At 38.3% G+C, this 12046-nt stretch overlaps 1 protein-coding gene across 1 annotated transcript; it reads left to right on the plus strand.

The window, feature by feature from the left end:
• The first annotated feature begins 1686 nt into the window (after nucleotides 1–1686).
• On the plus strand, nucleotides 1687–8230 carry dolpp1 (dolichyldiphosphatase 1). The gene is made up of 8 exons (XM_085166964.1): nucleotides 1687–1821; nucleotides 2494–2594; nucleotides 2765–2849; nucleotides 4326–4425; nucleotides 4724–4822; nucleotides 5640–5768; nucleotides 5907–5996; nucleotides 6420–8230. The coding sequence occupies exons 1-8, from the start codon at nucleotides 1746–1748 to the stop codon at nucleotides 6454–6456; spliced, it is 717 nt and encodes a 238-aa protein (XP_085023090.1). The 5' UTR covers nucleotides 1687–1745; the 3' UTR covers nucleotides 6457–8230.
• The last annotated feature ends 3816 nt before the right edge of the window (nucleotides 8231–12046 follow it).

Below are 12046 nucleotides of genomic sequence, written 5' to 3' on the forward strand. Positions count from 1 at the left end.
AGTTTTAGTCCCTTTTTGTATAGAGCGCATATGCCAGATGCAAGATTTAGAATTCTCAGTAGAAGTATCATTGCAACAGAAAAACAGAACTTTTTTGAAAGCAGTTGACTCTCAGTCTTTTAGACATCCAAAATGTGAATAAACATGTCTATCAAAGCCTCATCAGCTCAATTATGATAACAAATTTTCCCTCTGTCTTAGTATTTTTATTTTAGTTTGTTTGCAAAATTGTTTCAGTGACTTTTAGCTTTTCTTGAAAATCTAGTTTTTATTTTAGTTAAGGAAAATGTTTTTCACATCTAGTTTTCATTTTCAGTTCAGCTTTATTTAACTATAATAACCTTGGCATGAGCACTCCCCTGCAAGTATGGCATTATTGTATATTGCACACGTATAACCTGAAAGAGACTGGTCATCTATGGTTAATGTGGGAAACTATGTGCTGGAGTAGCATTACCCAGCACCTTGGCACCACTGACTGGTTTGTAAAGACAGCCGCACTCTTCATTGGCTAACAGCTGGTTAATTCCAAGGCATAAGTCACTGAGCTTCCGGCTTCCTGACATTTAGAATGATAAAAATTTGCAAAATGGACACAAATATGACACAAAGGGAATGATTGAGCCCATAAAATCATCAGGAAAGTGTTTACAGGGGTTAGAGCTGAAGGCAGTTTTCCCACAGACTTCTGTAGGACTAAAGTCTTTTTGCAACCACAGCGATTTGCCCCTTGTGGTCATGAAATAGAATACAGGCAAAAGTAAATCAGCATTGGCTTCACTTTTTTGGACCTGAAAGCTACGTCCATGTTTAGTTGTTTAATATTCTCAAATAAACCCTTCTGGCTTTGAACATTGTTCAGAAATGATGGCGGGCCAGTAAAGTGTAGGATAGTGAAAAGGCTCAAATTAAGCTTAATCAGTAATGAAATTTATTCAAAATGCACTGATACCCCCATATTGGCCCTGCCATTCACCTATTAGCAGTTAAGATGACATTTATGTGTTGTGTGAAGGCTAAATGTACAAATGTTTCAAAACACTTCAGTTTAAAAAAAATAAATTAAATAATCTGCTTCTTGGACACAAGGTGGAGTAGGTAACATCTATTCCAAACAAAACAAGTAAAATAACACAAGTAAATATGAAAAAACAAACAAATCCACAGACCACTTGCATTTGTGTTTACCTTAAAATCTTAAAATCAGTGTATCCCTATTATTAGTTTTCAACGACAGTTCCACTTTTTAAGTGGCTTATAATGGATCTATACTGTATTAGTCACAGTTTATCAAGTCTCCTGTAAGGATAATTTATACCTTAGCCTTTGTAAAGGTTAGCTTAAGACTACTAAATTATGTTTTGACATTTGACAATTTGGCTCAAATTAATTCATATTTTAACACACAAAGAAATCTCAGATGCAAATTAGGTCAATTATTCAAAGGTTAAATAATAGTCTGGGTTCATGCCTTAAATTAATGAAGACAATTGTAGATCATACATGTTTTTGAATGAGTGCATTTTTGGTATTTTAATGTAGGCGGCCCATTTTTTTTTTTTTTTTTTTTTTGGTTCATTCAATAATTCTTCTCTATGGACAAAATAGCTCGTCTGCAGATTGCAGCTGGGATTGGTCGTCGCTTCCACTGTCAGGGGACGTTTAAGTGCTGAGCTCCGCTCTCCATTGGCTGGACACGTGTCTGGGCGTTTCACTGTGGGACTGCCCGGTTGTGTCCGGGTAAGATGGCGTTGGAAGAGCAGTGCTCGGCACCACCTCGATGGCGGTCCATATCTTTGACACACGTAGAGTTCCCCGAGGGTACGTACACTTAGCGTCTTTATGTGTCTGCTGAAGCTCTGTCGACACCGGCTGTTGTGTAATTTTTCGGGCAGTGCGTGTTTTGTTGCTGCTGAATGAACACGGCCGTCGGTGTTGCTGCCAAATTGTGAGCTGCTGTAGAACCAGCAACACAGCGGGAAATGTAACCCGGACTGCAAAATTGTGAGACAGCGTCGCATGCGCAGTTTGTCACAATGTCCACAATGAAGGCTAGTTAGCCTGCTAGCTGTCTTTATATCGTCTTCGGTATTTTCTTTCCGCTCTCTGCTAATACGCCGTGTACTGTAACGGTTATTTGACCAAACTCAAGTATTTAAAAAATAGGGAAAAAAAGTATGACTACAGTAGAAATAAATTGGTACTCCTCGTAAAGCATTGTAGCCAGCATTGTAGCTAACATACTAGCTAGTCCCATGGCCTGATACTGATCAGTGTGACTGAATCTCATTGCACGTATATGTCTGAATTGCACCCAATAATGTGCTCTGTTAGTTTAAATATGGCTTAGCTACTTAACCACAACAGCTTCCTTCTTGTAGCCACAGTGTCTTGGTCATCCGGGTTCACTGAGAGACACAACTTGTCACTCCCACCAGTGACTTCTACTGTTTATGTGCCATTTAATACCTGTAATCTGTTAATGTGTTTTAGATGATCTGACGGGACACTTGCTGGCCTACATCAGCCTCATCCCTATAGCAATTCTTGTGGGCTTTGTTACACTCATAGTGTTTAAACGGGAACTGCACACGGTGAGTCCTGCACATGTACTTGACAAAGTTGTGGTTTTAGAAAGGGCACAATGTTTAAAAGTCCGCCTGTGAAACTGTCAATTGTCTCACAGGAACTTGATCAGCATTGTCAGACAGGGCAGAAGTCTGCAAACACTCATGCATTGCCTTTTTTTTTCTCATAAAACTAGATTTCCTTCTTTGGAGGGCTTCTCCTAAATGAAGGAGTGAACTGGCTGCTGAAGCACATTCTCAGAGAGCCGCGCCCATGCGCAGGTGGGTGAAGGAACAAGTTTTTTTTTTCTTTTTTACATATAGCAGGTTGGGTTGGGCAAGCATTACAAAAACGTAACGGTAGCTAGAGTTCATCTTCTGCTATCAACCACAATATCTATTCAGGTGCACAGCACTGAAACCTGAGACTACAAATTTATCTTGCTATTATCTCTTTATCTCCGAACTGTGTGATGACGGCATCAAGATGATTCGAGAGCCCCAATTTAATATAAAAATGGGCTAATAGCATCTATTTTTTTTTTTCATCCAAAAATTGTTTGTTTTGTCAAATATTGAATTAGAGCTAAATAGAAGTACCTGTAGAAAATGCCGATATCCACTTCAGCTTCATGAGTAGTTTTATTCTTTTACTAAACCCAAAACAGTGCCTGCACTGGATACGCTGATCAGCCACAACACAAAAACCACTGGTCACCTCATTAAATGGAGAATATTGGGCTGATGGCGTTTCTCTTTAGTTTGTAGTTGCAGTCCGCCTAATATGCCGCTCCTGCCTTATCCTCTTGGTGAAAGTACTCAGTTTGAGGCTACATAATAGATGTGGCCCAGTGGCTACACCCATCTTTTATTTTGTCCTAACCTCACTACTTGACAAAAACTCCTCAGGAACATAATAATAGGCCATATCCAGCCTCCAAATGTCCCAGAATTCTATCATCATCATTTGCTGGAATAACTGGAAAAAGCTCACTAAAAGACCCCACAGCACCCAGGGGATCATCTGCCATTGACCCAGAAATCCTGTGCCAATGCTCCATCTGTTTAAGAGTGGGACGTACACATTGTTAGACACATGGTATTATATTTTTGGTTGATGAATACTTCATTGAAGGGGAGAAAAGTTTTATTGGCTGATAATAATGGCTTTGTTTTCTTTTGGTTTTTTTTCCCCTCTTCTTCCAGGTTTTTGGACAAGAGCATTTAATTGTTTTCTTTATGCATGATTTAAAAAAAACTGAATAATTTTTGGGTTTTGTTTGTCATAGCCGAACTGTTGTAAAGCTGGAGTTACTGTGGAGAAATACTTTATTTTTCTTAAGAAATATAAGTAAACAAAATCATAACCTAACCTGGAATCAAAAACTGCAATTTTGTTTTCTTTAGATATACTGTAATCTAAATGAATAATATGCAAAAATAACAAATCTAATACTGCTATGAGTGTTTTAAGGGGAGGGGGGGGTGGGGGGGTCATCCTAGCGAAAACTAGACATACTGTATTTTTAATCATCAATAGATTATTCACATGCTCAAAGTACATGAAAGCATTTACATGTGGCTTTTAGAGCATTTCATACCAATAGTGAAAAGCTGGACTGTGTAGTTGAAGTTAAATAATGAGATGCATTTAAGAGTGGACTTGTAAACTTTGGTGCCAGAGTGTTTTACATTAAGATATTAGGTAAAACCAATATTGTAAATTAATGTTTATAAGATTCTGTTGTCTCTCTGCAGGGGCTCACACAACCGTGCACACAGAGTATGGGATGCCCTCCAGTCATTCCCAGCTTATCTGGTTCTTTGTTGTTTACTTCTTTCTTTTCCTTTATTTAAGGTGAGTTATTTTGTTGTTGTTTGGGGAAGTTTAATGATAGAAACAGTTGTGAAATAATTCAAATTGCAGCAGCTACTTGACAAAGTGAATTTAGTCTAGCAGTAGGACTAATGCAAACATGCAATGTGTATTGTGTGCATCTCAAACAAGCATTTCATTTCTAGTTTTCATCTGGTGCTCAGTTTGGTTATTTGAGGTCATTACAAGAATGGTTTGGGTTATCAGTAATTATTCCACCTTAACTTTAAAATGTGCCAAACTGCTGTATATTATTATTTATTTATTTTCCCCCCGTCAGAATGCATCAAACAAACAATGCTCGATGTGTGGACCTTCTGTGGAGACACATACTGTCCATTATCCTCTTGGGTATAGCCTTATCAGTGTCATACAGCAGGTAAAATCCAATCTCTATCCTCTTCACATATCCCAGATCATTCCTAAAATCTGAAGTTCATAGAAGAGTACTCTAACAAACAGTAATATTAGTACTTGTTTTACTAAAGTTGACCCTCATTATATAGGTCTTATGCATGCGTTCAGGAGGTTCCCAGCATGTTATGTGATCATTTGTGACACTAGACTACATGCCTGTACTCTGTTTACAGATGCCCATTCAACTCTGCACTTTCATGAGCCGTCTTTATTTGTTGAGTATGTTTAGGACTTTAGTCCATTCATGACTGTTCAGTAGTGTTACAGAGTGAAGCTGCTTCCCTCGCAGGTGATCTTTGGAGGGGAGGGAGAAACGCGTTATTGCAACAGAAGTCGATTTAAAGTCAAGGAAGTTTTGACCTGAATTGGCAACCATTACTGATGTGATGGGGGACGCAAAGCTCAGTGGTTCTGTATTGGCATTTCTGCCAGAAATTACATAAGCAACACTCGATATAATTGTATATTCTTATAGTGCAGAAGCTTTTTATGTTCTCTTATCTATAAATAATTGAGATATTGACTTTTTTTTTTTTTTTTTTTTTTTTTAAATTAGATGGTGGCAATTATTTGATGAAATGAAGCATGAGCATGAAGCATGAATGTCAGTAGTGGGTGTAAAACTCAGAGATGACATTTGACCAGGCTGCTCACACTTTGCAAAGAACTTGATTTCCTTTGTAACAGCATCACTTTTGCTGAGCTGATAACACTTTGAAATGGTTTGAAATGCATTTTGATTTTTTTTCTTTTCTCTTACTCACTCACTCATTCTTCAGAGTCTATTTGTTGTATCACACCTGGAGCCAGGTTTTCTACGGTGGAGTGGCTGGTAGTACGATTGGCATAATCTGGTTCTTTATTACACAAGAGGTGCTGACACCAATATTCCCCAAAATAGCTGCATGGTAAGTAGTTCTCTCATTTTTCTGCTTCCTTCATGTGTCACAGGGGAGGGCAACTCATCCTCTGCCTGAGTTGCATGAAAATGGTCTAGTATCTATTGTCTAATGTTCATATTTTTCTTTCTTTTAAACAATTCACAGGCCAATATCAGAATACTTCCTGGTACGAGACACAAGCCTGATCCCAAACATCTTGTGGTTTGAGTACACAGTGACCAGATCAGAGGCACGGTAAGATACTGTGGTGGTGGTAATGGCATTTCACTCACTCTTCTACATCTGTGACTATTGAGGCCTGAGTAAAACAGGTTTTCCACTATTCAGATTTTAGACACTTGGTGATGGTAGCAGCTAACATGTGGGCAAGACAGTGCTAATTAGACGTGACACATTTAGAGGTCTTCCTGTTTTCTTTTTACTGTGCCGTTAACTGAATGAAAATTTGGTGAAGGAGTGTTGTTCAGCACTTTCAAAGCTAAATTCAGCTCCAGTAGCGCTGAGAGCTTGAGACAAAAATATTCATGTCACGTAGCTCCCTGCTTAGCAAGACTGTTGATCCATTGAAATGTTTGGTGCTTTAAATATGACTGGGTCTCCTAATATTTTGAGTTTGCTAATTTTCTTCTTTTCTTTTTTCTTTTTTTTTCCTTCCAGGAACAGACAACGAAAGCTTGGAACAAAAGTTCAGTGATCTACAAAGTTCATTTGTGAAACTGAGTTTAGGACCACACACGTGCACACAGATACATTCCCATTTACAGACGCAAACAAATGTTCACTCAATCCCTCCCTCCCCCCAACCAAAAAAATGGCAAAAAAGTAAACACAAAAACGACACTGGAGAACCATCATCTGGACTGACGTGGTTGCAAAGGAGTAAAGGGCAAAAAAAACAAACACAAAAAAAAATATTTACAGGTGGCAGGAGTGCCTGGACCTGGCCCGGAGCCTACAGCCTGAGCAAGTCCGTCCCCACGCCTCTCCTCCTTGTACAGCTTGCCTAAAAATGCTCTTCAGTGCATGCAAGACTGTGTAAGAGGCATACTATTTAATGATAGATTAATATATATATTTTAACTATAAACTCACGCTGACAGTAACGGTGTGTTGCAAGAGCTTCAAGGGGCCAATTACAGGAGCCTTTGCTCAAGTTTCAAACAGATTGATGGGCGTCATTGCAGCATGTACTTAGTGATTCTTTTTTTTTTTTTTTTTTTTTTCCCCTTTAAAAGAAATATTCTGATGGATACTATAGCTGGTGGGGTGGGTGGGTTAATTATGGCTTTGTTGGGGGTGATGTGGAGTCGACCATTTTTCATTGTTATAGACTAGAGAATGAACAGTTTTTAAAATTGGTTATGATGTAGTATAAATATGAATTTGCACTTTGTTAAATTTACAAGTTAAAATAAGACTAACACTAGTTAAGTATCATGAATGACCTTCCCTGTCTTTTTCCCTCATTGGGTTTTGCTTTGTGTCTCTGCCAGTCCTCATAATAATGATATTAGACTCCAAAGCTGGTCTGTAAGCAGTGTAAATTTAATGAACCTTCTGAACTAACAAGCTATAAGTTATGGTTTCTGTTCATATCAACCTTTAAGTGGCACAGCAGTGGGTTTGAGTTATTCTTTTTTTTTGTTGAACACACTTTGGACCGAGGTGTTTTGTTAATGCCTCTTGCATAGTAGCAGCCTGGGAACAGAATTCTGGGATTTGTAATTTTATTTTTTTCTTTTCTTTCCTTTTTTTTTTTTTTTTTTTTTTTTTTTTTTTTTCAGCAAGTTTCAGCTCTTTTCTGCAGTTGCGGAGATCCTTTTTAAAATTTTCCTTCTCCCCACTTTTCCCAACACAACATTCCATATCAGATAGTGAGAAAATGAGTGCTGAGGGTGGACTTTTTTTTTTTTCTCTCAAGACAGGAAAAAATCCTCAGGTCAGTAGTAGCATGTGATTATGCTTATTCCTCAAAGCCTGCGGCAGCTGATGTTGGAAGCTGTCAAGTGAGCGCCGAAGCTGATTTTAAGTGTCACCATTAGCTCCACAAAGGGAAGTAGATCTCTTAGTTTGTTTTGGGGTTTTTTTTTGTTTTGTTTTGGTTTCTTGGTTTTTTTTTTCCCCATGTGTAACCTATATCAGGCTGAATAAAAATGTGTTTATGTACAAGTGATGGTCAAATGTCTTACTTTGAAATATAGTGACACCTTGTAATGGCTAACACATTCACTTGACTAGCAAAAGGTTGCTGGTTTGATTCCAGCCCTTTGGGGTTGAGTTAGGAAGGGCAAGGCCAGTGTGAAGTTGCCAAATCAAACATGAACAGCTACCTGCTGTAGTGACCCCACTGTGACCATGGATCAGTGGAAAATGGTTTCTTTGCTTGCATATAACATTTTACTTTGTAGCATATTTATTGAGCCAATGCGGCACTAAAACAATAAGACAAACACTACCTTTTTTTTTTTTTTTTTTTTTTTTAAAAGAAAGTTCAGCTTGGTTATAATTTACAATTTAGACTGCTACATCTTTTCCAGCATTCTCAGAAAAAAAAGACACCCTCACTTTTTCCAGTGGCCCTGATCCTCTTCTGTAGCCTACAAAGTTTTACCAGAGTTCACTCAAAACATTTCAAGCTATTGTTTACAGACATGACACACACGCAAATGATGCCAAAGGCATAACCTTGGCTGAAGTTATTACAAACAATGACACACGCAGTACGTGTCATTGCAAATTTTGCTAGGAAAATGTTAAATATGTGCAGTGATTTATTGAAATGTGCAAACATACATGGAAATGCAGTAAACAAGGCAAAAACAGTTTGCACATTTCCAGCAAGTCTGAAAGTCAATATTTGGTACGGCCATCTTTATTCTCCAACATAGCCTGAGCTGTCTTGGGCAACTTTTTTCAGCTTTGTTTCTTAAAGAAGTCTTAAGGAATAGTTTTCCAGGTTTCTTGTTGGGCATTCAAAGCTTTTCTTTTGATTTTGTCTACCTTTTGTTCTTTTCTCTGTTAAGATGATCCTACATTGCTTTAATAATGTTGAGGTCCATGCTCTGGGGAGGCCAATCTGTGACTAGTGGTGTCCATTGTGTCGCTTCTATCCAGCTATTCTGTTACTGTTTTAGCAGTGTGCCTGGGATCATTGTCATGCTGTAAAATGAAGCCAGTCCCGATGACATGCTTCTCAGATTTTATTGCTGGATAGATTAAAATCTGACAGTATTTATATATTTATTTATGAGTCAACCAGTTTTGAAAGCATCCTTGACACTATCATCAGTGTCATCACTCTAACATGTTTAAACGAATCACTTGTTTCCCCAGTCCCCCTTACTCTGCTGTAAAATGACAGTGAAACATATTGTTGTGGAAAATATGTTAAAATTCAGTTTTTTGCTTCATTTGCCAGAGACTGGGGAATTTAAACATGTACCGTATGTTAACACGATATGACCCAGTGTTGGTGACAAATCCATGCATCCGTCTGTTTAGTTGAAACAACGAACAAGCTCTCTGTCTTGTTAAGGGAACTTCATGCACTTCTCTTCCTCTATTCCCCAAAGTGACTGCTGAACACTGCTGAGAAAATACTTCAGGCATATCCTCACGACTTGCACGGCTCAAAAGAAACGTCTGCCCTATTTAAACGACCCATTCCATTTTTGATTCACTTTTCAGGTCCTACCTCAGGCTATCCCCAAACACCCATCGGGAACAAGAATAGCCTAAATTATGAAGACTGCAGTCTATTTCTGTTCCTTCAAGCTATTACTTCTGTGTTGCACTGTTCAGTTAAGCAGCAAACACTCCTGAAGAAAAAACCCTTTGGATGTGATTCAGAGGAATGGCTCAGAGCTGTTTGGTCAGTCTCCACTCCAAATATGTCAGATGTTTAATTCTGGTTCTTCATAGTTCATCAAAAAATGAAGGCATCAAACTCTTGAATTAAGAGTCACAGAGGTACCTTGAACTTAAAGAAATGTAAATCAAAACAGAAACCTCTCGGCACTATTGTGATCAACACAGCCAGACTTCTGTTTTTTTAAGCGGTCAATAATGTTAAACGTGTGACCAGCTATCTCAAACAGGAGAAAGATAAAATTGTTTCTTTTAGGAAGAAAAAGCAGGTTGGGCCTATTTATTAAAGGGGAAATGAGATGATGCAAAAATAATTATTCATCTTAAGTTTAAGTTTGTTTCCTGTTTTGTCTTTAAAACTTCACCATCTCCACTTCCTGCCCTTGTGTACTTTTCCAGTTAGCACTCCCACCTTTGTGTATTTAGTCTACATGTTCACTTTTTACTAGAGATGGCACGATACCACTTTTTTATGTCCGATACCGATACCGATATCATAAATTTGGATATCTGCCGATACCGATATGAATCCGATATAGTGTGTTTTTTAATCAGTAAAACAGTTTTTTTAATATCTTGCTGCTTTTTGTATAAGTTCATACTCAAGTTAAAAAACAACAACAACACTAAAGCTATTCTGTTATACCTGTATGTAAAAAAAACACACTGCACCCAAAATATTTCATAGATCAGCAACACTGATCAATCTAATAAAGTTAAACCTACCCCATCCTCCCTATTCTGGTATTTTAAAGAGTACTTAGCAGAAATATTAAGCAACCTAACTAATAGGGTTGCAAACTCCCAGCAAAAGAAAATAGGGAACCACCCTCTTCCTCATGATGCTTAATCGATGTAATCAACTTTAATTTGATGCAGGGGGAAAAAAATTCACAGAAAAAAATTATTTTTCAAGAATAATTAAATAGATTCAACATCTTTCTTCAACAGAATTGCAGACTGCACAGATGGTATCTTCCCAAAGGAAAAAGTACTACTACTAAAAAGTACTAGGGTATATTAGACTTAACAGTTACTATATACAGTAATGGACTTCTATACATTTTACATCAGATTAAAACTTTGGGTGTAAGATTCAGATAATTATTAAATAATTAAAAGCTAGATATTTTAAATGAGAATAAGAAAGAAAAGTATGTCTTTGTGCCCCCTTTTGCCTGTTCATGCCCTATCGGCCCCCCTGGCTAAACTTTGCTAGATCCGCCCCTGCACAGTTACCAGCCGTCAGCTGCATAGAAAAAGATCCTGGTGTAGAAAGTAATATTAAATAAATTCTAACAACAGCTTATCAAGCTTAATAGTGCTGCTGTTGTTCAGCCGCTGGTTTCCTCTTTCTGGTGAGAAGTGGGCCAAAAACAAAGAAGAGAGACGGACTCGCGACAGAAAAGCCGATCAGCTGATCATTAAGCAGTTTCACGATTGAAGTAGCAGCAGGAGAGAGAGAGAGAGAGAGAGAGAGAAGAGGCAGTCGCTCTATATATCGGTTGTTAAGCTTAACGCGGGAATGCTTTACAAACATTCAGAGATGAACTTACACACTTGCTTTACTTCTCTCTGAGATAACTTCCTCGGAGATGAAATGTTTGCTAGCAGGCTACAAATACACGCAGCCGCTCTATCACGTGACCACACTGCTCCGGCTCGCCATGTCGCCAAGTTTTTTGAGTGCTTTTTTGATATTTAATGGATCGGATTACATTTTTTATTTCTCTCCGATATCCGATCCAGTAATTTAGGTCAGTATCGGACCGATACCGATACGTAATATCGGATCGGTCCATCTCTACTTTTTACCACAACTACTTCTTGTCAGATGCCCTGCCTTTGTACTGACAGGATCATCAAACTGTTTATTAAACCACATTGAAAGTAATTGAGTTTTAAACTTTTTTCATCCTACTAAACCCTTCTATTGAGTTCATATTTGTCCAGCCAGCCTGCTGAAGTTCAAACAGAATATCAAAATGGGCAAGAAAGGTGATTTAAGTGGTTGTTCGAGCCCGACCAGCTGGTGTGAGTTTTTCAGAAAGTGCTGATCTGCTGGGATTTCCCCACAAAACAACCTTGCCAAAAAACAAAAAAAGCTAAAAAAGATGAGATGTTTCTTCCAAGTCCACGGATCTCAAACTCGGTGGGAGGGAGTTCCAGAGTTTGGGGGGTTACTGATGCAAAGGCTTTTGTTCTCATCCTTGTATGACGTACAGCCAGCAGGCCCTGATTACATCACCTCAGGGACCTGTTGGGGATGCATTGATGAAAAAGTTCACTGATGTATGTCAGTGCTTGTCCATCCAGGGCTCTAAAAGTCAAAACCAGAATCTTAAAGTTGACCCCAAAGTAATAGGATACTCCGTGTATCAACCATTTGTGACAGCTTGTTTTGATACTCCTTAAAT

This window comes from Neolamprologus multifasciatus, chromosome 7 (assembly GCF_963576455.1).
Source record: "Neolamprologus multifasciatus chromosome 7, fNeoMul1.2, whole genome shotgun sequence".
Taxonomy (NCBI): domain Eukaryota; kingdom Metazoa; phylum Chordata; class Actinopteri; order Cichliformes; family Cichlidae; genus Neolamprologus; species Neolamprologus multifasciatus.

Coding starts and splice junctions, on each gene's coding strand:
- dolpp1 (XM_085166964.1), top strand. CDS start 1,746: ATGGCGTTGGAAGAGCAGTGCTCGGCACCACCTCGATGGCGGTCCATA. Junction 1,822..2,493: donor ACACGTAGAGTTCCCCGAGG/GTACGTACACTT, acceptor AATGTGTTTTAG/ATGATCTGACGGGACACTTG. Junction 4,823..5,639: donor TTATCAGTGTCATACAGCAG/GTAAAATCCAAT, acceptor CTCATTCTTCAG/AGTCTATTTGTTGTATCACA.